This window comes from Cervus elaphus, chromosome 15 (genome assembly GCF_910594005.1).
Source record: "Cervus elaphus chromosome 15, mCerEla1.1, whole genome shotgun sequence".
In the NCBI taxonomy this organism is placed as follows: Eukaryota; Metazoa; Chordata; class Mammalia; order Artiodactyla; family Cervidae; genus Cervus; species Cervus elaphus.
The window spans coordinates 65,357,992-65,384,223 of record NC_057829.1 but is presented as its reverse complement, the minus strand read 5'-3'; the positions used below and the strand labels follow the sequence as shown (position 1 = coordinate 65,384,223).

The 26,232-nt window shown below is 35.8% G+C and overlaps 1 protein-coding gene across 10 annotated transcripts in view; it reads right to left on the bottom strand.

The window, feature by feature from the left end:
* Nucleotides 1-26,232, bottom strand: part of BTRC (beta-transducin repeat containing E3 ubiquitin protein ligase) — a 172,641-nt gene that overhangs the window by 79,148 nt on the left and 67,261 nt on the right. For 6 of the 10 annotated variants that reach the window (XM_043924957.1, XM_043924962.1, XM_043924960.1 and 3 more), the window contains one exon: nucleotides 1,555-1,632. The exons of the other annotated variants lie outside the window; for them this stretch is intronic. In XM_043924957.1, the coding sequence (XP_043780892.1) occupies nucleotides 1,555-1,632 (78 nt within the window). The remainder of the gene's footprint in view (nucleotides 1-1,554; nucleotides 1,633-26,232) is intronic. 10 annotated transcript variants of the gene reach the window in all.

The following is a 26,232-nucleotide window of genomic DNA, read 5'->3' as shown; positions in this document are numbered from 1 at the left end:
TTTTTAAAATGAATCAGATTAGTCCCATGTGTGACCTGCTGGTCCATCTGTATGTGCTGGACTTAATAGGCACGATTCTCTCTCTTGCTTCAGTTTGAAGTATGAGAGAGATAAATTTAGTTTAATTTTCAACAGATCAGCCTATCCATTTTCCAAATGGACCATCTGGATCAGCCTATTAAAATTAATTTATAACTTTGCAGAGTGAAAATTCGTTTGTTAGCTTAAATAAAGTTGCCAAAACTTTTTGTCATGTCATTGTTTTCTGACAGTTGTTTCTGTATAGTGGGCAGAGTGTTTCCACTTCCAAATTTATCTTATTCAATTTCATCCTATATATTTAGATTTATAGATTAGGTGTTTATCTCCAAGAGTTAAAACTCTAACTGAACCATATCAATGCTTGATGATCATCTGGCTATTTAACAAAGCTTCCTGAACTGATTCAATTCTACAATTATTTTTATAAAAAAATTTTTGCATCCAAAATCGTTTTAACATAAATAAAAGAATGATGTGTCACAATTTCAATTACTTTTCCCCTAAATTAACACTGTCTACCGACTAGAGGTAGAGGGCGGAAGTAAAAATGCTTTGGCAACACTGAGATCTTTCAAATCACTGACTTGCTAATTAAACAAGTCATCAGATCTTTCTCGGCCTCCATTTTCTTCATCTATAAACTGGAAATCATATCTAGCAACTTTACACAGTTCTTGTGAGGGTTAAGTAAATTAAGTATCAGGTTCACAGTGGGTGCTCAACAAATATTCAATCTCTTCTTTTTCTTAGAATAATGCCATAGATGCAAGTAAATTAAAATTATTTTTACTACTGCTGGTGCTCGTCTACTCCAATTTTATATTTAAAATAAATATTTGTGCATACCTATTCTCTGGCAACACTGTAAGAACTTGTTTTTGCTGCCAGTGGGAGATGGAAGATGTTAGAGGTTGCTACAGGCAGTGAGAAGAACCAATTTTTTGACCAAATGTTTTTTAACATTTTAGTTTTTAAAAACAGAGCACCACAGAATTGAACTTTCAAAGAAAATATTATCTTTGAGAAGTCGGGCACTGTGGTAAGTAAAAATTATTTTAAAGTTGTCATTAATATTGGCCTTTACTTCCAGAAAAAGCAAACAAATTTGCTCAGACTTATAGGAGCTAACTTCATTACCGGTAGATCCCTTTTGGTTTTTATTATTTTTTAGCATATGAAGAATCTTAATAGAAAAGTAAGGTTTAAACTATTCTACTATCTGCATTTAAGATACATTTCAAGTTATTTTCCCCTGAATAAGAAAACTTTCCTTTGATTTTTGTTTTCACTACGTGTAAACAATTGACTGCCCTGTACTTGTACACCTAGGATAATTTTTAAATGACTGGGAAAACAATGTTAACTGATTGAAATTGATGACTTGAGAGCCAGACAAACTTCAGAGTATTCTTAATTTAAGCTCCAGTACTTAACAAATGGCAAATTGAGGGTTTCCTGTCTTTTGTTTTGTTGTTGGTAGCTTTTTATTTTAAGTAAGACTGAATTTCATACCTGTCTAAGTGAATTCTTCTCTGGTATTATCTTCCTAGGGGGTTCGCCATTATTACAGTCTTCTCTCTCTGAGGAATTCTGTGAAAGAAAGTAAGCTTTAATTCAGTTCTCATTATCTTCAATCTTATTCTGTGGGAGTAAACTGAATTACATTTCTAATTCTGTAAGCTAGAATACCGTGTATATTTATGCATTTGTTCATATGAAGATTTATATACATATAGACATACACTTATGTAAAGGAAAACATATGCCCATGTATATAAATAAATGTATGTAGGGACCTAGGTGGGAAAGTATTTCATCTATATTTAAGCACTGCCCAGCAGATCATATTCATTATAAGTCTAGTTTATCGTTCTTTGAAAATGCAGGTTGGCACTGGACACGAAAAAGCTCCAATCTATACTTAGCTGATAACAACTTAAGCCAGGATTACTGCCTTCTCTTAAAAGTTTTAAACCATAGTAAAGTTTGATTGGTCCAAGTTCTCCAAGTCGGATCCTAAAAAAATTTTAGTTATTTCTCGTCCTCTCTCAGATTTGATTTTATTAAAAATAGTGCTTAGTTAGCTCAAAGCAATAAAATTTAATCAGGGTTTAACAGTTAAAATCCACTCTTGCCACTATAAACTCAAATAGCAGCTAGAAGACCCTAAAATGTCAATGAGATGTTTAATACTTAAAAAGAGGGAAATAACAATTCAGTTGGAAGCAAGTTCAGAGTTCCAAATATCAACAGAGTAAAAAGGCAACCCATAAAATGGGGGGAAGATTGCAGATTATTTATCTGATAAAGAATTAACATCCAGAATACAGACAGATGTTGTAAAAACTCAACAACAAAAAACAGAACCACCTGATTCAAAAGTGGATGAAGACTTGAATAGAAATTTATCCAAGAATATATACAAATGGTCAACAGGCACATGAAAGGATGTTCAGTATCACTACTCATTTCATAAATGAACAGCAAAACTACAAGGTACCACACATTCATTAGGTAGGCTACTATCAAAAACAAACAAGCAAAAAATAGCAGGTATTGATTAGGCTGTTGAAAAACTGGAACTTTCGTCCATCTCTGGGTGGAATGTAAAATGGTGTATCTGCTATGGGAAACAGTATGGTTTCTCAAAGAATTAAAAAAGGAATTACTATATGATCCAACAATTCCACCTCTGAGTACATACTCAAAAGAACTGAAAGAGGAGTCTTAAAGAGATATTTGTGTATCTGTGTTTGTGGCAGCATTATCCACAACAGCTAAAACACGGAAGCAATGCAAGTGTATGCTGATGGATGAATGGTTAAGCAAAATTCAGTATATACTTACAATGGAATAATATTCAGCCTTAAAAAGGAAGGAAATTCTGACACACACCACAACATAGTTGAATCTTGAAGACATTATACTAAGACATTATACTAAGTGAAATAAGCTAGTCATAAAAAGATAAATACAGTATGATTCCACTGACATAACACACTTAAAAGAGTGTTCAAAATCATTCATACAGAAGGTAGAATGTTGGTTACCAGGGGCTGTGAGAAGGAAGGAATGGGGAATTATTGTTCAATGGGCAGAGTTTCAGTTTAACCAGATGAAAAGAGTTATGGAGATGAATGGGGGTGATGGTTGCACAACATTAGGAATGTATATTTAATATCACTGAACTGTATACTTTTAAAATGGTTAAGATGATAAATTTTATGTGTATTTTACCACATTAAAAAACAACTGAAAAAAATCTGGCAATCCACACATGTAAATCACTATCTGCAAGGCAAAATACAGAAAATTGAAATACACATTATTTGGGCTCTATTTTCCACAATTACATGTATGAGTGTGTGCTAAGTCACTTCAGTTGTGCCTGACCCTTTGTGACCCGATGGACATAGCCTGCCTGGCTCCTCTGTCCATGCGATTCTCCAGGCAAGAATACTGGAGTGGGTTGCCATGCCCTCATCCAATTACATGTGTAACGTTAATATTTTAGAAAGTGCAGCTGATTTACTCCTTATGTTACATATATTCATCATATTCTAACTGAGGAGTTACTTTCAGATCCAAAAATTATATCCAACATGAGTTTAACTGAAAAATTTCATACAAGTATGAAATCGAATACAGGATCATAATGGTGTTTTAAACTTAGTATACATTTTTTGCATTTTATATCAAGAGGCCCTCTATGGCTAACATCTGTGTGCCTTCTGTGTCACACCTTGATAGGCCAGCACACTAAGGTGTTCCTTTTGGCTAGAAATCTCTTATGAGGTTTAACTTGATATTTTACATTTGTAATGACCACTTTACATTAAAGGTCCCTAAAATCAATACAAAGAAAAAGAAAAAAAAATGTTATGTTACAAGCTAGGGATAGAGGCTCAATAACTTCAGAATTCTAACTGCTTTTACTCTCCAGTACAAATGAATTGTATTCAATTAAGCCAATATTCAATTTTAAACTTATAATCTGTAAGTAACTACTTCCCAGTCCATGAAGTTACACACCCTCCTTTAAATAAAATACCATTTCAGATTACCTAAACCTGTTTAATTCAATGTAAGCTCCTATATTTCAAAATTGTTTTTCTTTTAAAATGTCATCATAATAAAGTTGGAAGCTTAATTACTTTCTGGTGAAAGTCTGTTATACTGAAGACATTATAAACCACATTTTTACTCTACAGGTGCTTGGGATGAAACAAAATTGATGGCAAGCTCTCTACACTAAATTACATAGCAAAAAAACTGTGATCTTAACCTAATGCGATGAGTCAGTTCAGTTCAGTTGCTCAGTTGTGTCTGACTCTCTGCGACCCCATAGACTGCAGGATGCCAGGCCTCCCTGTCCATCACCAACTCCCAGAGCTTACTCAAACTCATGTTCATTGAGTCAGTGATGCCATCCAACCATCTCATCCTTTGTCGTCCCCTTTTCCTCCTGCCTTCAATCTTTCCCAAATCAGGGTCTTTTCCAGTGAGTCAGTTCTTCGAATCAGGTGGCCAAAGTATTGGAGTTTCAGCTTCAGCATCAGTCCTTCCAATGGATATTCAGGACTGACTTCCTTTAGGATGGACTGGTTGGACCTCCTTGCAGTCCAAGGGAGTCTCAAGAGTCTAGTCCAACACCAAGTTCAAAAGCATCAATTCTTCTGTGCTCAATGGCTATCTAGCCCAAATCAGCAATTTTCTTCCTTCTGACCCTCTATTTTTTCTGATTTAGATGGGAAACTATTGAGTGAGCATTATAAGAACGTCTAAGCTATTAAAAGATGAAGGGAGCTAAAGGATGATTACTACATTAGAGCAGAACACAGAGCTGAAGAGGAGCTCCTTTCCCTTCTCCATCCCATCAGGGTAAACGATATATATATTATTTATTTTGTTGTTTAAAAAAAAAGGTAACTTTAACATTAACAAGCAGGAAAAGGAGAAAAACACTGTTATAGCTAGTTCTTTTTTAGATAGTTTAACCCAACATTTTTTTGCTCTTTTTCCTGACTTCTTTTAATCATTTTTTACTTTTTACTGGAACATCCATCATGAGAAAACAAATCAATACAAAAAAATTCAATTATGTTGTTGCTTAAAACAGAGGTAGTGACATTAAACAGTCATGTTATCAGGAGTAAGGAGTAAGGTATCCTTCTCAGAGTGAAGAGGACAGCCAAAAAGTCAGTGAATAAGAAATTAATAGCTCTACAGTCTTGAGGATGGCCAGGAATGATGAAACAGCCAACATACCTGATAGTCACCTTGGTGGTTCTCAAAGACTGTGCTCTCCAACATCACCCAGTTCAGTAGCACAGTTTTCCTTGTATCTTTAACTATGATGCATTCCAATAAGCAATATTCACAACTGCCCTTGGTCATATCAAGCTAAATGTCCAATTCTAAATTATGTCCAATCAAGCTAAATTAAGTTCTACTTCAGTTCAGTTCAGTCGCTCAGTCATGTGCTGACTCTTTGCAACCCCATGAAACCACAGCACGCCAGGCCTCCCTGTCCATCACCAACTCCCAGAGTCCACCCAAACCCATGTCCATCAAGTCGATGATGCCATCCAACCACCTCACCCTCTGTCTCCCCTTCTCCTCCTGCCCTCAATCTTTCCCAGCATCAGGGTCTTTTCAAAGGAGTCAGCTCTTCACATCAGGTGGCAAAAGTATTGGAGTTTCAGCTTCAACATCAGTCCTTCCAATGAACACCCACGACTGATCTACTTTAGGATGGACTGGTTGGATCTCCTTGCAGCCCAAGGGACTCTCAAGAGTCTTCTCCAACACCACAGTTCAAAAGCATCAATTCTTTGGCACTCAGCTTTCCTTACAGTCCAACTCTCACATCCATATATACTTATGGGTAATTAAGAGATGCGGGTAAGACTCATCATACAAATTAGCAGGTGACAAATAAGAGGACAGTCACATAATCTCAAAATATTTCTACATAAGATACTTAATAACTGCAAAAGAAAAAACAGCCTCACAAAAGAGAGATCTGGTAGAAAACACGTTAACATTATGTGCCTCTTGATATGCTATACTGAGAAGAACACATTATTACTTCTGAGGTAACCTTGCCCAAAACACATAACCTCAATCTGCTCATGAGAAGCAACAGACTAGCCTGAATTGAGGGAAATCTTAGAAAATTTCTAGTCTGTACCTAACAAAAAAAAGTGTCAAGGTCATAAAATACAAAGGAAGACTAAGGAACTGTTACAGGTTAAAGAAAACTAAAGAGACAAAACTGAATGCAGCCTGTGATCTGAAGTTATTTGGTGGGGGGAGGAGCTGAAACAAAATTGATGGTACACTCCTCTGCACTAACTTACATAGTGAAAAACAAGTGATCTGAGCCTAACGGGGTGAGTAAGGACTATTGAGCCCATATCCACAATTTTCTTTCTTCTCCACCCTTTACTTCATCTGTTCTTGATGGACAATTATTAAGTGGGTATTATAAATGGGACATAAGGTTTGTATAAAGGACAATACCAGAATTATTGGAAAAATCTGAAACAAGTCTATAGATGAACTAATAAAATATCAATGTTAATTTCCTGATTGCTTCTCCACTTTTAAAATTAACATGCGGAAAAAAATTTCTTTGGTGTATAGTTCTATTCAGTTTTGAGAAAAGCATAAAGTTATATAACCACCACCACAATCAAGATGTAAAGCAGTTACATTACCTTCCAAATTCCCCTTGATATAGTCAACTCCTTTCCCTAGGGATCACTGATGTATTTTTTGTCTCAATAATTCTGTCTTTTCTAAGGTGTCATACAAGGAATCATATAGGATGTAATTTTTTGAGCCTGTCTTTTCACCTAACATAATAAATATATTCATTTATCAGATTCATTTGTGTTCTTTCATATTTCAGCAGTTCTTTCCTTTTTATTGGCAAGTAGTAGCACTGTGGTCGCAGAGTCGGACATGACTGAGCGACTGAACTGAACTGAACTGAGTAGCACTGTATGGATGTACCAAAGTTTGTTTATCCATTCAACTTCCTGACTTCAACAGTCTGTACTGGGGTTATTTTTTTTTTAAACTGAAGTACAGTTGATTTACAATGTTTCAGGTATACAGCAAAGTGATTCAGCTATACATTTATATTTATTCTCTTCCAGATTCTTTTCCACTATGTTATTATAAGATACTAACTATAGTTCCTTGTGCTATATAGTAGGTCCTTATGTTTATCTATTTTATATATGGTAGTAATGTTAATCCCAAATTCCAAATTTACCCCTCCCCCCTTTCCCCTTGGTAACCCTAGGTTAGGTTTGTTTTCTATGTCTGTGAGTTTATTTTTGTCTTGTAAATAAGTTCATTTGTGTCATTTGTACTGTGGTTATTTAAAAGAATGTCCTTGGTTTTAGAAACATACAATGAAAATATTTAGGGATAAAAGGACATGTGTCTACAACTAACTTTAAAAGAGCTCAGAAAAAATAATAAATAAATTGGTGTTAATATATACATGTGCATGCTAAGATGTTTCAGTCGTGTCTGACTCTTTGGAACCCTATGGACTGTAGCCTGCCAGGTTCCTCTGTCTGATTCAGCAGGCAAGAATACTGGAGTGACCTGCCATGCCCTCCTCCAGGGGATCTTCCCAACCCAGGGATTGAACCTGCACCTCCTGCATTGCAGGCAAATTCTTTGCCATTGAGCCACGTGGGAAGCCTATTTATATATGTGTATGCCTACAACATGGGAGATCCCCTGGAGAAGGGGCTACCCACTCCAGTAGGCCTGGAAAATTTCATGAACTGTTTAGTCCATGGGGTCGCAAAGAGTCAGACACAACTGAGTGACTTTCACTTCACTTCACTTCATGTACAGAGATCAAGCAAATGTGTTGACATATGGAGAATCTATGTAGAGTATAACGGGATTTTATTTATTTATTTTTTACTATTCTTTTAACTTTTCTGCACATCTGAAATTATGTCAAAATAAAAATTAACCAAACAGATGAAATCCAGAAGAAAATAAATGGAAAAACGGAAGTCAGATAAATGAAAAATAAACTGAGGGAAAAAATTCCTTTGATAAAAATAAAAGTTGTAAAAAAATAAAATAAAAGTTGTATTTTACCACTCAACCTTGAGCCAACTAGAAAAACCTGACTGCTCAAAACAACTCATTCACAACACTCAAATGGAACATTTCATTATAGCAAATTATTTGCAGAATGTATGTGTAGTTCTAGAGTAACAATAGTGTATAAATATTAGCATTAAAATATTTCTATAAAGGATTTTACATTAACTTGAATATTTACGCCTTAACCTAGCATTCACTAGTTTAGAATTTTTAAGGGCAGAATAAAAGCCTCACTGCTAACTTTGAATTTAACTTCAAACTGGAAGCATTAGAGTTATAACACCTGCAAACATGCAGACGTGGTAACAGAAATTTGATAGGTAAAACAGATGTGGTAGGTAAAAGTCAAATGAAATACTACTAAAGCTCATGTGTTAGATCTCAGGGATGTTATGTATTTTGGATAAAATGTTTCCAGAAGTAACCTGGAGGTGAAAAAAAAGAAAAAAGGAATCACATTAAAAAAAAAACTGTCTCAAAATCAACATATCCAAATTTAAAGCGCTCTTTACCATTCTCAGTCATTTTAGGCTAGCTCTTTACTTCTCAACTTTCTATCCCAGACTTAAATTCTCAGAGTCAATTTTTACTCATCCCTCCCATTCCCACCTTTTTTTTTTTCTTTAAGTAGACTGACGTCAATTTTAGGTCTTCAATTTTTCCTTTGAGTCATGTATTTTAATAGATCTAACCTTAGTTTTGCATTTTACTCTAGTCTAGACCACCAATACCTCTTATGAGTGTTACTACTGTTGAGATCGCCTTCTTGCCTAAATCTGTATCTGCTCCATTTCATATACTACTCTCAGAATCATTGTTCTAAAAAGACTACTCCCCTGCTAAAAACCTTTTATTGCTCTCTGTCACCTACAGGATAAATCCAAACTTCTTAGTACAGATAACATCCACAGTTAGGCCAATTTACCTTTCCATTAAAGTCTCCTGCACTATTTACATGTTATTTATCCTTCTCCAAAATAAGAAAAGCACTGGAATTGGTGCTTTATTTCTATTTGGAAACATTGTTTTATTTCTCTATTATATCTCTGTTTGAATAAGCTTTCCACCCCAACCTTGCATTGTAGGTTTCTTCAAGGCAGGGCCAGTTTCTTTTTCCCCTTCACTTTCCAGTAGTTGTTGTTCAGTTGCTAAGTCATATCTTACTCTTGGTAACTCCATGGACTGTGTAGCCAGTCAGGCTCCCCTGTCCTTCACTATCTCCTGGAATTTGCTCAGATTCATGTCTGTGGAGTCGGTGATGCCATCTAACCATCTCATCCTCTGCCACCCTCTTCTCCTTTGCCTTCAATATTTCCCACAAAGCTTGAGAGCATAATATGAGTTTTTAAATGTTTATTAGATTGAGTACTATTGTCAGATTAATCTTTCTTAATCACCACTACTTTTTTCTTCAAAAATTTATAGTGGCTCTTTGTTTCCATGAAATCAAATATGAAGTTCTAGGCCTGGTTTTCAAGATCTTCCAGAATTTTCTGCTACATTATATCAAGTTACTTCCCTCAACATACTTTTTTTTTTTGCCCTAATTAAGCAAGTCTCTTCATAGTCTCATAAACATGATTTGGTCTTGAAATTTCCAGGCTAGAAGGATCTTTCTTAACGCTAGTCTAGAATTATAAACACAATTTATCAATTCAAGTCCTACCCATTCTTAAAATGAGTTTCAACTTCTCCTCTAAGAAAGTATACAACTATTCCATCTTATCTTACTGGAAATTTCTTAACATTTTTACTTGGTTCACACAGTTTGGCACTTAAATAGATGAATGTCTGTATTTACTCTCAACTACCCAATAAGACTGAAAGCTTACTGGACAGTCTTTGTGGTTCCCTCTACCTCCCAACACATTACATAATATACAGATAATAAGATCTTAATAAATAATTGAAACCCTACACCCACACCATCCAGCTAGCTTTCAAAATGGTTTCCACAGCAGAGAAACTTCAAAGTGAGAGCCAACTACAGTCTTTTCATTCTATCACTTTAATGCCAGTATAATTTACAGGAGGAGTTTGTAAGCCCCTGCTCTAAATAAAGCTTTATTGAAACTGAGCCATCCTCATTTATTACCATTTACCTGTGGGTGCTTTTACACTGCAATGCCAGAGGTGGGTAGTCAGGACAGAGATCCTATGGACCACAAAACCTCAAATGTTTACTATCTGGTCCTTCACAAATAAAGTTTGCCAACCCTTCATTAAGAAGGAAAAGTTCTTTGGTTGGTAAAGCACTCTTAACTTTTCAGAGGTTTATGGCTGGAGCAATATTTTCCACTACCTAGTAAGTGGCTTATTTACTGTTTTCAGTTATCTATTCGAACACACAACTCCTGATGACATGGATAATTAAGAGTTGATTATATAATCAAATAAAAGACTAAACTAATTTACACAGTGATGAAAAGTCAAGCCACTCATAATGACTCATAATAATCTTTGAGTAAGCATCTTGCTCAAGGTTGGATGGTGCAACAGAGCCTAAATCTGTTTGAAAAGACATCTGCTATAAATAAAATAACCAGCTCTAAAACTAGAAGTTATTTTTTCCACCTATGCCACATTCTTTACTGGGAGAATTCAATGGTCTCTGTAGCCAGGAAAAACTATCATTTTAGCAAAGCAGGCAAATTGTGGTGAATTAAAACTCTGATTTTGAATCAGTTGTTTATCATTATGTAAAATGACAACCCATGTGAAGAGAAAAATCTTGAGGCCAATTTCTATAGTTAGTTGCAAACATCATATCATGCATGGGCTTGATCTGTAAAGCAGTTAAGTGGATTAATATTTTTCTAATTACCTTATTATATGATTTGGAGCTAATTATAACCTCCAAAAATATATATGACCTGCAATTTTCAAAAATAGGAACAAATATTCTTCTGCAAGTTTAAAAGGTGAGTTAGCTACACGGATAAAAATCTTTCAAACTATTCAATGAAAGGTGACAAAAAAGGTGTGTCTGGGGGTGGGGGGAGTAGTGTGTATATTGTGTATTTAAACAAATTTTAATTAATTCTTCTAGGATACAATGGAGAAAACTTAGGTCAAGTTCAGAAGTTGACTGAAGAATACTATTCTAGCATCAGTTTTAAGGAGGGCCTCAAGTGTCCTCATAAGATAATATTCTCTGGCATGTTCTCATGTACATTGCTTCTCCAGCATGTTTATCATTTGACATATTCTATTAAACCACAGCCACCTCGAAGCCTCCCTATATTGCTCAACTTCAACAAGATCCACCAGTTAAAGTTCCCCAGAAGTGATATTTTCTAGTAATACACCAATCCAAGCACAGTATTAGGAATTGGATGGAATGGAAAGCACTCTCCGGGGCAACCAAACACAGAACTTATATTAGTACCACCTTATTCCCTGTGACAAAAGTCCAAAAAGACACCAAGTAGGTTTTCCCCTCTGCTACACTGTCCAACACTAATTATAAATCACAGATGCAGCCTTTCTCAAAATGCAAAGGGATTGTGTACATTTGCAAAGAACAACTATTTTTTTATGCTTCCAAATTCTTAATCCTGTTTGGAGCTGTCAGTGGGGGTTAATGGAAGCCTTGGATAGGAGAATTCCAATCTGGTTGGCAGATGGATAGGTTGGTTATAGCTGCATAACTATGTCTTGCCTGCAGGCACAATTCAAAACACTGTTAAAGCAATATAAAGTCTCTGTCAAGCTGAACCATTTGGATCAGTGGCAAGGAGAAATAATAATAAAAAAGAAGTTCATTTCTGGGCCTTGTGCATTTATGCTAGTATGCAGAAACTGATTAATTGTCATAGTGTGCTGGTCTTCTATACCTCAGATTTCTACTTCTGGAGTAGATTTTGCATGCTAATATAATCATTCTCCCTCTTGAGACATTAGCAAATAATCAAATGAAAAACAGGATCATAATTTACTGAGATTCGAGCAATTCTCTATGCAAATTTGACTTGTTATTGCTGCTGCCTCGTTAATCTGAATGCCTTTGACAAACTCCTTTGATTTATGAACTCGTGACAACTCCAATGTGTATATATTTTGCTAGATTGACATTATCATTAAGAGTGGGTGGACTGAGCTCACATGAATGGCTGATTTTATTCGCTGGTGTCTGCTGCTCAACAGCTGAGCATCTCCTCCTCACAAAGCCCCTGAGCGTCAGGCTCTTCCCATCTTCCCATCCATTCATCATCTCGATGTTAATTGGCCCAGGCTTTAAGCAAATTTTCAACACGATTTAAAGGCACGATGACACTGATTACTGACCCTCTGCCATACGGTGCCTATTGATTAACCTGACAGAGATGATGAGCTTGAGGGAAACTAGGTGTGTGGGTACCTCAAGGGGAAAAATATATTGTCTATGCAGGCAAACACTTGTCATTACCTCACAAGCTAGAATTTGCACAGCTCACATTCTTAAAACACACTACTGCTTCAACACCTACAGCTAACGCAAAAAGTGCTTTCTGTATTCAGATATTACAGATATGTCATGTCAAAGCACATGACACATTCAGTATTTAGAGGAACTCCCCAGATAGATGGCTGCCTTTCAACCAATTATGCTTGTGCTGGTTGATATATGTATTTTAGGTAAAATGCAAAGAAAGGGCTGGGTGGTCTGATAATGCTGTATCATATGAGAAATGAATTAGAACAGAAAAACAAACTAGGTTCTTGAAAACAGACAGACAGAGGAAGGAAAAAAGGAAGGAGTAAACTGCTGCCATTCCACCACTACTACAATAAGCTGCCATTCTATTGCTGTTACAATGTGAGGTACTCTTAAAAAGGAAGAGAATAACCACCTGATTTTACAAATTTTATTTTCTGTTCTTTAAATACTGCTACCTGATTCCAACCATCAAACAATCTCTGGCACAGAAATTACCAAGAACTGAATATTTTAAAATAAAACTAAATAATATTTAAGTCTAACAAACATACCCCTTAAATTCTTGCTTGCCCATTTTCAACAACTGCTGCACAAACTGCTGTACTTAGGGAAATTGTGCAGGATTATTTCAAGTTAAGCTTCATGAGAAAACTAAATGCTTCATTATTTGAGAAAAATATTAAAGTTCATAATTAATAGTTACTGACCACACACATTAAAAACAAACAAAGATCTGTTTAAAGATACGCAAATTTACAAAAGCAAAGTCATGCCGCACACTATCAGGGATCAGACAAAAACCACCTCTAGATAGGGAAAGTTCTTATTTGAAACAAAGCTAACAAAATATGTTGCCTCTGGCCACACACATCACCTTGTTTACTTACGAGTCCTGGAGGGACAGCCAATATATAATTTTAATCACGGAGATTTTGGAGCAGTTCTAACAGTTATTTCAAAGCTAAAATAATAGAAAACTGAACAACAGCCCGGCTGTAGTCCTATTACAGTGACATGGGCTGTTAATGTAAGAGATCAAATGTTTTTCAAGTCAAACAGCATTGGTGCCTGTTATACTGGAACATGCAGCTTTTACTCCCTTAAAAGCCTGCCTCCTGCTCTTTTAAGATAAACAAGCTCAACTAAGCACTGAGATACTCTGATAAGAAGGATGGAAGAGAGAGCTGCACCAGGGAGTGACAAGGCAAGGAGATGAAGGAGCAGGGCTGCTTTTGTTAACTTTCAAGTTACAGAATGTATCATAATACAGCATTTTAATATTTCACCATTAAAAGAATAGCTAGTATAGGATGAGAGATTTCTATCAATAAATATGAGAAACAAGAAGAAAAAAAGCCAGAACAGTTCTGTTTTGTGAACAGGAGAGATATTACACAGCTGTCTGAACACATTCAGCTTTGTGACTTCTTAATCAAAGGTTTGAACGTTAACTTAGCAATAACTATGAGTACTATATAAAAGAGTCTGTAATTATGTTAATATGCTCCACATCAGAAGCAATAGTCCATTTAAACTGCAAAGGATTTTTTGACTCTAAAGGCCTGATTTAAAAACAAACAGAAAAACTTCATACCTTGCCTTTTCAAGTAGTTTTTTTATTACTTTATTCTGCTTAACATGCAGTCACCAAATCACATCTATTTCTAACAATGTGGCTTAATATTTTTAAAATCCCAATAGGCTTGTAAAGGGTGCATTTATATACTACTGCAACCAAAGTGACTATCATTTGTTAAAAAAAAAATTAGTTTCATGCATATGTTTTTACTGTTTAAAACACAATGAAAAGGTACAAAGTAGCTAAACAAGTACAATAAAATGAACAAAAATTCAGCAGGGGTATTTGGGATAGAAGGGCATACATAATAATAATAATAATAAAAACCAATCCCATCTATCATGGTGAACAAAAGTATAAATAGATTAATTTACTTCTCTTACTTTTAAACCTACATGAATCTGAAAGAATTTTTTTTCCTTTTCAAGATAGAACCTTTATGCTTATATGTTTAGGACAGATCCTTTCACGCCACAATTTTCTTTGCTGCCATATTTACACAGTATTTCATCCAGAGACCCTATGCATATACTTTTGTGTGAATTAAGAGGCAAACATTTGCTTCTACTAATAAGGACATCTGGTTATTTTTGTAACTCAAGGACATCTGCATTCAGCAGATCTTTCTGATTTCTCAAAATGGGATTGAGAACTATAGAACCCTTACGATGTATGCCAAAATCCCTCTCTCTGCAAAAGTTATTTCTGTCATTTCTGTTCCTGAGTTTTTTTCCTGCTAAATGACTTTCATCACCTTGGATGTCTTCCCTGTTTTAGTATATTCTCATTTTATTACAATTCAACAATATTGTAAAAGAAATTTAGGGCTCCTTTAAAGTTGATAAACTGTAATATCCCCAAATGTCTATACATTTTGGAGTGAAAATAAAACCATCCCAAGTAAATAAGTAAATCTGTGGAAACCACATTGGGCTAGATTAAGATTTATATTTAGGGGTATATTTCTATTGTGCATTGTCCCTTATTTAATCACTCTTTTTCCCCTTATTATTAAGAAATTATTCTTCTGTGGGTTTGTTATGCTGTGAGCTTTCCCACTAATTATACGAAGTCTTAATGAATTTTCAGGTCTTTAAAATTACAAATATCATCTCCACTCATTGACTTATATAGATTTCTGGTTTTCAACGGTGAATAAACATGGTTCAGCATAGGTCCTGAAGAGTATGCCTTAGAGAATAGAAATTTACCAATAAGAAATCAAACATCATATTTTGCTTTATAGCCCTTGCTTTCCTTTTAAAATGCTAAGTAGACAAACTATACTCCTTATTCAGATACTTGAGTTTAAGCTCTAACTTTTGCTTTAACTGTAAATTCTGCTTTTCATTTTCTGCTCATCTCCATTACAGGAATATATATATATATATATATACACACACACACATATTAATATATAATGAGGAAAACTATGTTTTTAAACAGAAAAAAACTAATATAATTCACAATGACTACCTTCTTACAGGTCTTTAGCCAGACACCAAGGCACTATCGGCCTAAAGGATTTAAAATTTAAGTGAGAAGGCTTCTATTTCGGAAGGGTCAAAGGTTATAAACATCAATTCATGTCCTCAGTTTTTCATTTGTTAATATTACCAAACAACAAAATAAAAAGCTGATTAACCTGGAAAGAGTACTTGATAAATTTGGGAAGATAGCAAATTTTACTACCCCAGGGACAAACAACTTTGTAGAGTTGTTGTTGTTAGCGTTGTTGTTTTAAACAATGCTCTCTGTGGGATGGGGAGGGAGGCGGGAGAGGGGTTCAGGATGGGGAACACATGTAAATCCATGGCTGATTCATGTTAATGTATGGCAAAAACAAAAACAAAAACAAAAAAAAAAAGAGAGACAATAATAATTGTTGCTTTGAAAATTAAATGAGAATTCCCACAAAAGTGCTTAGAACAGTGCCAATCTCAAAATGTGTTCAATAAATTACTGTTAATTCTATCATCTGGAAATAAAATGGTATTTATTAAAAAAAAAAAATGCTGTTTGATGTCTAACAAAATTTTAAAGGTTTTTCTTTTTCTCCAATAGAAGACTATTCCTATAATAATGCAAATGTTCTCTATTTAAAGGATATGATGGTTACATGTTATTCTAACAAAATTATTTTCTCTTAAGCCTACGGAATGTTAGAGAATAGGGAAAAAAAAAAGTCAGAAACATTCAACTAAATGTTCCAGAATTATTCTGTCTTGGATCAGCATCTAAATTTTAAAAATTAGATAATCACTTAAGCATGATTTTTTTTTAATTGAAGAGTAGTTGACTTATAATGTTGTTAGTTTCATGGTATAGCAAAGTTCTTCAGATACAGATACACACACACACACATACAAATGTATATATATATTCTCAGATTATTTTCCATATAGTTTATTATAAGGTATTAGATATAGTTCCCTGTGCTATAGAGTAGATCCTTGTCATTTATCTATTTTATATACAGTAGTGTGTAGAAGGAAATGGCAACCCACTCCAGTGTTCTTGCCTGGAGAATCCCAGGGACGGGGGAGCCTGGTGGGCTGTCGTCTATGGGGTCGCACAGAGTCGGACACGACTGAAGCGACTTAGTAGCAGCAATGTGTATCTGTTGATCCTGAACTCCCAATTTATCACTGCCACCCTTTCCCTTTTGGTAACCATGAGTTTCCTTCTATATCAGTAAGCCTACTTCTGTTTCACAAATAAGCTCATCTGTATCTTTTTTTTTTTTAGATTTCACATATAAGCATGATTATTTAATTGAATAAATAATGATTAACCAATTCAGACCAGGCTAATTTAATCAATAGTCTCTTAAATCTATTATTAGTATTGTCAATGGTATTTTGTTGAGCTAAGGAATGAAAAAATCACCAGAACTTCGGAGTTTTGTAATGAATAATTGGTTTGACAAATACTAAACATTAGTTTTAATACTGCAGGACTTATTCTTGCAGTACAGAACCAGTACTGTTCTGTAAACCATCATATTCTGTATACTGAATACCATCGTAGCCAACTTTGGTATTAAAGTTTGCTTGCCACAATTGCCCTATGTGGAAACCAATGTAACTCCTGCTCCTGCAGACAAGGAAGGCACAACAGACTTCAAAACCAGCTGCTGATCACTGACTGCAATACAAAGAATATTCCGGGCAGTGGTTGGTAAAGAAAGCACAGCTATTTCTAAATGCCAGTAGCTCCCAGAATCTCCTTTCCTTTTGAGTGGAATAGTCTGCAAGCACTGACTGGTGGGTCATTCGACCCATGGGGGCCTGGAAAGGTTTCAGGAATAACAGAGGTCATGTAATTGCCAAAAGAGCATTAGCTACTCAATCATAATGGATAATTAAATGACCTACATGATTCCTGAAATAGCTGTTCTATATTTGGTATATTACTTGCGTCCCTTAAGATAAGCTACTCATCTGGTCTGCCTTGACCTGCAAAAGTCCAACCTGCGCCTGAAAACTAGCTGCACGCTTCTGTTGCTCAGTAAATCCCACCCCGCACCACCGAGTAGTCATGCCCCAGACTATGCTTTCAAGAGGACACATACACACACAAAAATCAATCTTGTATCCTTCTCCCTATTGTGCTCTCTGGAATACAAATGACTAAAGCAAAGAAAAAAATTAGTAAATTCCTGGCTTAGATCTTCAGGGGATAGAAGGAAGATACATAAGAACTACAAAGAAGGAAAGTCATGATAAAAATTTTTTAAGTTTTGCTCAATATGCCTCCAAAGAATTTTACATTGATTACAAAGCTAGTCAGGAATTTTTTGTGGGGAGCAAGTCATTAAAACTCCAATCGCCTGAACTGCATTTTTGATGTGTGGGCTATCAGAATCTTTCCTGGCCTAGATTTTAGTCCATACAGAAAGCAAACTGCTTCTTAATAAATAGAACATACATGGAATCAACTGTTTTACAATAGCAGTAGCAAAGGGGACAAGAATCTATATGCTTCACATTTTCATCTCTTTAAATAGTTCAACAACCTCATTATAATATTTGATCAGAAATATAACCAAATAGAACCCAACTGCATGAACAGCAAAAAATGTACTGGAGAATGTCTCTTTAGGAGGAAAAGGTCTGCCTGTGGCCCTAGAGGTAGCTGCACATCAAGCAAACACTTAAGAAAGAGGCAAGAGACAAGCGACCAAAGACAACTCCACAATAATGGCAAGGCACAAGGGACAAAAGAGCTCACATTTAGAATACCTTGGAGGCTACTAGAATTTTTCCGTTTCCATGGGAAATTATGTAGCTTGAGGCTACTGACTACCCTGGTCTCCTACTAGTACACGAATGGCTTATTAAACCTAGAACATATCTGTTTTAGTTAACTTCTGGGCAGGGCGGGTTAGAGTAGGAGAAGAGAACAAAATGTACTTAAATGCTGAATTTTTTCTCCAGGCTGAATGCCTTTCATCCAATAAGACATTCAAAGCAGTGACCCAGCAAATGGATTGAAAAAGCAATCTTCCGTCCCAGTGCCACATTATCATTCCTATTCAGTATTCTCCATGAGATATCTCAATCAGCTGTGTGTAAGTGACAACGCAGCCCATTGCTGGGTTAATTAAACATTTGACTTTAACACCCTCCCCGTCATTAAGCAAATAAAAACAGATAATTCAAACTGCACTTCATCCTCAGGGTACACAACACACATGTCAAAATTAAGAGAGTCCAAGGCCTCTGGGGAATTCTGTTGGGGCTATAATCAGTTTAAATCTTATCTGGTTTATCAATTATTCTATTGATTAAACCAAGGCGGTTATACACAACTCCTCTGCCACATGGGATTGATGTCAGCAGAGCAAGAAAATAACTCCAGGAGGTTCCAAACTGATTTAAAAAGAGACCAACGAACGGACAGACCAATAATAGTCGATTATTACATACCAGTGATCCATATACTGAAGAGTTGATTCTTAGTTTCAGGCGGGTGAAGTGAACTGTTTCCAATCACTATATCCTCCTGCTATATACCTCACCACTGGCTTGAGTAAATTTATGTCTTGGAAGATCAACATATTTTCTACTGATTTAAACAGAAGCTAGCATGCTCAGTGATTGAAATATTTTATAGATACAGACCCTAAACTGTAACAGAGAGAGTCTCAAACAGGGAAAACCAAATTTTTTTCCTAAAAAATCTTACCTGTCTGCACACCACTGGGAACATGCAGGGATGAAAGGGGACATACTTGAGAACTGATTCTCCTAAAAATATGTAATCGCACAGTTACTACAGTGTATTAAAACACCAAATTCTTGAAAAAGAGAATCTAAGAAATCTGAGATCTTAGATCATAGATTCAGACTCATGACTCCTTTTATTAATTCCAAGGGCAAACATCTTCAAAACCGTTAATAACAATGAAAATATACTGCTCCATCTTCGAACAAAATGTTGACATCCAAGCTCTAACATATGAAATTCCTACTGAATTTTTAAAAAACAATTCCGATACTCTCCTGCTCAATTCATTGTATAGAAGCCTTCAAAGGTCCAGAACCCTTATCACCTCAAGGCCACGCTCTACTATAAAATATATAAGAAAAGCACTAATAAAGCATACTAACAAAAATGGGGGGATGGTGGGTAAAACTACTCCACATTTTATATTTGTGCACTCATAGCTGTGCTCTTCAGAAACAGAATTTGTTCACTGCTAACCTTGGCACCATGTGTGCAACCAACCATAATTTAACTTATCTGCTTCAGATTTTTTGTTTTCAGGCAGACTAAGTAAGAAACCTGCATTAGCATGCTGTATTCTACACTCACCACTAGAAATACTGAGGGTGCTATTTGTAATTGTATTCTTTTTAAGAGGTTTGTTCTCTGCAGCTGTTTTCTGCTTGCAGTGTATTTTGTGTAATCAGCACATCATCATAAATACATTGGCTGTTCCCCTGAGGGTAGCTGTCAGTGTTTAATTTACAGAACAACCTGGCCAATGTGAATTTTAACACTACAGCACTAGGCAAGGAGTTACCACACTCTGTGAAAAACAGGCTTCTATGAATTTTTATATCAAGACCTGGTCCCAGGACAATTTAAGTTCTAGAAATAGACTGTTTAAAGAAGCACTTTATACCTTGTATGCAATAGACTCTTTCCCACTTAACGGTCTTAGAAGAAATCCTGAAGTAACTACCAAACCACAAGTGGGCACTACAAATTCTAGACAACAAGATTGAAAATCTATGATCTACCAGCAGGAGGCACTGTTATAAATGTTACCCATCTCTTTTTAAAGCTACATGTAAAGCTATCAAAAACATCACTGCTCCCTTGGAAGGTGTGTAAAGGCGGAAGAGAAAATCATTTAAGATGTCTATTTTTGCTGACATGAGCTATATCTGATATGAAAATAGGTATACTGCTTCCTTAGAGCTGTACTAAGCCAGAACTTATCTAGCTCAATGAATGGGAAAAATACATGAAACGAATGATTATTCACAGCAGCGCATGCCATTAAGTCACTTCGATTACATCTGACTCTTGGCGATCCTATGGGCTATAGCCTGTCAAGTTCCTCTGCCCATGGGATTCTCTAGCCAAGAATTCTGGAGTGGGATGCCACGCCCTCCTCCAGGGAATCTTCCTGACTCAGAGATCAAATCCAGTCTCATACGTCTCCTGCATTGGCAGCTAGTGCCACCTGGGAAGCAGCAGTAGTTCCCACAAGTTATATGCATAGTGCCCGGTACATAAGCTCTCAATGAATGTCTAATAAATAACTATAAGCTCCTTGAGGACAGGGTCTGAATCTTAATTTGTGCCCAGTAATTTGTACAGTACCCGGCACACAGAAGGTACTCAATACATGAATTAAACTGAATTATGGCTAGTTATGAGTGACTATGTTATTTGTAAAGATTTAGATCTACATAATGTTGAAATATATTTTCTAAATTAGTAAAATGCCCTTAAAAGCAGATATGGAGTGTCTATCATGTATTTTAGTCATTTTAATTAATGCTATTTGTATAGCTCAGAAACCTAAGTAGCTCAATCTTACAATAAAACCAAACTAGCCTACAAAATATTGGAACAGTAAAAATTACTTTTTGTTTTAATAATGAAGACCATATATAAGAGATTGAAACTTTTATATAAGAAAGGTATCCAACAGCACTCTTACATTGTTGAAGTGACATTACAGGTACACATACACACTCTACAAATCAAGCGATCAAACGTGTGAGGCAATATTTTATAAGTTAGAATGCCTAACGGAAATCAGTCCTGAATATTCATTGGAAGCTGAAACTCCAATACTTTGGCCACCTGATGCGAAGAACTGTCTCACTGGAAAAGACCCTGATGCTGGGAAAGATTGAAAGCAGGAGGAGAAGGGAACGACAGAGGATGAGATGGTTGGATGGCATCACCGACTCAATGAACATGAATTTGAGCAAGCTCCAGGAGTTGGTGATGGACAGGGAAGCTTGGCGTGCTGCAGTCCACGGGGTCGCTAAGAGTTGGACACAACTGAGCGACTGAAATGACTGATGCCTCGAGTTACACTGAATCAAAATACAATTCATTCTTGCAGAGGTCTCCCCGGTGTATTTGCTTTATAAAGCTGTGGAGAATTATATTTTCATGATGTTTTACAAAAATTAAATTGTGATTAATGAGTTCTTTGTTTGTTTTTATAAAAGGAAGAAAATTACCTATTTCACTTCTGAGAATTTCAAACTTGCCCAAATTTATAATAAAGTTAAAATTTAAACAACTAACTAGAGCAGCAGCAATTTGGAGAACTTACCCTGAGACTGCTATAATTAAAATATTTCCTATAATAATTTTAAAATTTTATGTCAGCATAATTATATACAGTAAAATTTGATAACACCCTTAAATTGACTGACCTCAGTATTTTGACAACTGTAAAGAAGTTTTATTTAAGAACACAAGCCCTATTAATTACTTTCTATAATACTGTGTGTGTGCTCAGTTGTTCAGTTGTGTCCGACTCTTTACAACCCCATGGGCTACAGCCCACCAGGCTCCTCTGTCTGTGGAATTTTCCAGGCAAGAATACTAGAGCAGATTGCCATTTCCTTCTCCAGGGATCTTCTTGACCCAGGGACCAAACCTGCATCTCTTGCGTCTCTGGTATTGGCAGGTGGATTCTTTACTACTGTGCACCATACCACCGGGGAAGCTCCTCTCTTATGCTAAGACATTTTAAAAAGGTAATTCTTTTTTACATTTATGTCATATGAAAAGCAAACTGAGAAAAAACCTGACCCACTGACTCAGTACATTTGGATTTGTTTCACCAAAGCTTTTAATTCAGTTGAATATTTGAGACAATATTTTGTAAAAAAAACAAAAAACTTTATGCCTAACAAATATATCTTAATTCTTAATAGGTTAATTATTCACATTCTTTCTTCTTAGATTGAGAACTACAAAAATACATCCTGGGACCTTCTGAACTAAACTGGATGGGGTTAGACTAAGGTCACGCTAGATCAGATGACTGCATTCTGTCTTCCCCGGAGACTACATAGTAGTTCCACATACTGCCATTAGATAGCAGCACAGTACACACCATCAGTCATATCTCGCAAAGTCTCTTCCGTTAAGGTTGGAATTATCTTGGCTACACACACACACACACACACACACACAGATTCTAATTCAATTAGTGCAGTCGGCAACTCCAGAAAAAAGTAATTCAATTAGTGCATTGTGGAGCTCTACAATACCTCTAAGCAGATGTTCACCATCTTCAGGAACTGGAGCTAGGTTTAAAATACCTGTATCACTCAGATATGCCACTACATTATGTCATTTGTCAAAGTGCTTACATATGCTTTTCTGACTTCAAAGAAAAGGTGAGGAAACACACTCAGGCTAAGTTCCTAGAGATTTTTCCATTATCTACACCAAAGAAGTATATTCAATTTTAGGCTGCAGTAATTAAATTACATAATCCAAATTATGTTCAAACTGTATACTACACTATTACTTATTTTTGCAGTACTGTCTCTAGTTATGCATGCCACACTGTTACGAGGACACTGTCAAGGTGGAATGCATCCACAATGAAAGACAATCAGAATTATTAACACCCTCCCCATCAAAATACAGGGTTATGAAAATGGCAGGAATGATTATTAGCATTTTCCAAAGAAATGCTATCAGAACTGGGAATATTCACTCTGGGAACAGCAAACATAAGCAACATGATAGCTATCCTCAAACAGAATACATGAAAAAGAAAACAACTACTTTATATTATGCAAAAGGTAAAATTAGAATCAGCAGGTGAACAAGAAGTTTGACTCCTTGAGAGAAAATTTTCTAACAGAACCAACAGTGAAGAAGAAAGCAAGATGACTCAAGAAATTCAGCTTGCCAATAATGGCAGTGATCAAGCAGAGATTAGATCTTTGACCCTTTGCCAAAAAAACTTCAGAAAGGATTCCTATATGTGACTGGATGGTCTCCTGACCTCACTTTCAACAGTGAAATTCTATGGTTCTATGAATATACTGATTTTTGCTTATAAAGGAAACCTGGACTTTAAGTAGTAAGATAATCATTAAGGAGGAATGGCTATACCAAAGCCCATGGGCTGTGAGGCATTTTGATAGTGATTGCTGCATAATAATACATGAAAGGAGGAAGAAATTTGTATACTTTCTCTCTGCTAAGATGTAGGAGGTGCCATAAATGTACATATTTCTAGTCTTATTTCTTAGATAAGCACTTGCACTCCTCTTGCTCTTTCAAGACTGGAAAGAAGGGTTTGTTTTTATTTATCCTCAGGAAATCAGCCAATGAGAAATCAATTTCTAGAAGAATGATTTTTAAGTCAAGATATTGGGTTCTCATAGCTTAAATGCAAATCTACATCAATATTTATGCTTTAAAAATACAGAACAATACCTAAAACAACAGTAACTAATTCTCAATATCCCTCCCTTTTGTCTTGCTTTCTCTGCACTGTACCTTGTGAGGACATAATTCTGGGTACAAGGGAGCAGGACATCATTTTACAAATATTATCTCCTCTCTTTTCAGCATGACCTCAAAGCAGGGAATTAAGAAACGTCAGGAATGATTTCCACCATTTTTCCAGTGCATTTCACTATGTATTCATGATAGAGAATAGCTCTTGCCTTTCACATTTGCATAGGGAGAGGACTAAGCTAAATAGCTGTGCTTTAAAAGCATCAATAAGAGTTAATTCAAGTACTTTCAATACAAACTCCTACTTTTTCATATTCCAGAAGAATTCCAAAAGGTCATTCTCACTTAAAACCTTACCTGTAAGGTCTATGTCCCCAAAACAAATTAAGATAAAAGCACATCACATATCAGTCAAAAGAGTTGCTTTCATAGAATGAAAAAAAACTTGTAAAATGTTATTTTAAAATATACTGCAACTTAAATAGCAATAAGAAATTTACTATTAATAGAAAATATTTTCCAAGAAATCTATGGTTTGGCTTTTCCAACGAAAATTTTCTTTTCATGTGCCACTAACTTGTTCTAATACAAATGTAATGGCTCTTCCATATTATCCACTCATTAACCTTCTTACTATAAATATGAATTCTGCACTTTAAAAAAAAAAGTATTTTCTTCTTCCCAAAAGTTTAAGGCTTCCAATAATGAACTAGAACTTTGGATAAACAGAGCAATAAATAACATACCTGGGTTAATTTTTATTTGACCGGCAATACTGCCATATCAGCCTAACAAGCTATGTCACTCCCTTTCTTATCTTTACACTACTGCCTTCCACACTTCCTGCCTCCACAAAAACAGAACCAGGACCTAAGCTGATTCCTCCTTAGAACTGAGTACATTCCATAAACCTCCAAATTAGTTTACTAACCCAACTTTAGTCTCCTTTGTCCACACCTCACAGCCTGAACTTATGTTCTAGTGTTAAGTTTATTTGTTGGCTCCATCAGCACCACTTCTCTTTAACATTGTCCCTTTTCATGCATTTAAGGCAACTACTTCCAACCCTATCAATGAAAACAGACAAATGGGGGATAAAGGAATGAACTGCAAACACCTCAAACAAGAAAGGTTGCTTAAGAAACCAAGTGTCACATTCTGACAGTTCAATATTTCATAGCCAATACAAGGAATGTGCAACGACACTGCAACTTTAAATCTTTTCCTCCTATGTCAGTCTCTCTTTCTCTCATTGTAATGCCAAAGGGAACAGCAATCAGAGTGGAGATGTTCAACGTGATAGAGGTCAGGACACCATCGGATCAACGTACCAGAAACACGACCTTGTTTATTTTTTTTTCCACAGTATTATTGTTTACAGGGTGCTTTGCTCATGTACCTTGTGGTTCTTAGCTAAAAGATGAAATTACAGCCCAGGATGAAGCGCTCAGGCACACATCCAATTTGTGTTTCCATCTCAGAAAACAAAAAGCTTCTAAGGCCCTCAGGCTGCCATTCAAACTTGGAGGCTGACATTTTTAACAGCATGAACCAGAGACTGGCAGAGAGAATGATCTAATGCATTTCTGACTTGTCAATCAAAGATCTCACCTCTGCTGTCTTGTAAACAGTTGGGGGCCATCTAACTACATTCATAAACCTAGGGAGAGCTTACTGCCAGCTGGGGTGCTGGAGCCACATGCTCTGGCTTCTATTCACCAAAATCATGATTCAGTTTTATAATCTCACTGTAAATAGTCCATAGGCACATTTCCAAGACTCCTGGAATAGAACCAGAGTAGGGAATACAAAAGAGATATTGGTCAAATACTGTGTTATTTTCAAGCTGTTGGAATCCTGTACCCATTTTATCCTCATTTTACCAATTCTCCCCAAAGGACTGCACTATTCTGCAACTGAAATGCTTAAAAAAAATTAATGACCTGACAATGTAAAAGTCTAGAGGAAATATACTAATTTATACCAGAAATTTCCCTTGTGTTTTATTACCAGTAAAGAAACAGGCTCCCTAAACACAGCTCATGCAAAGGACAGAAACTGGAATAAACAA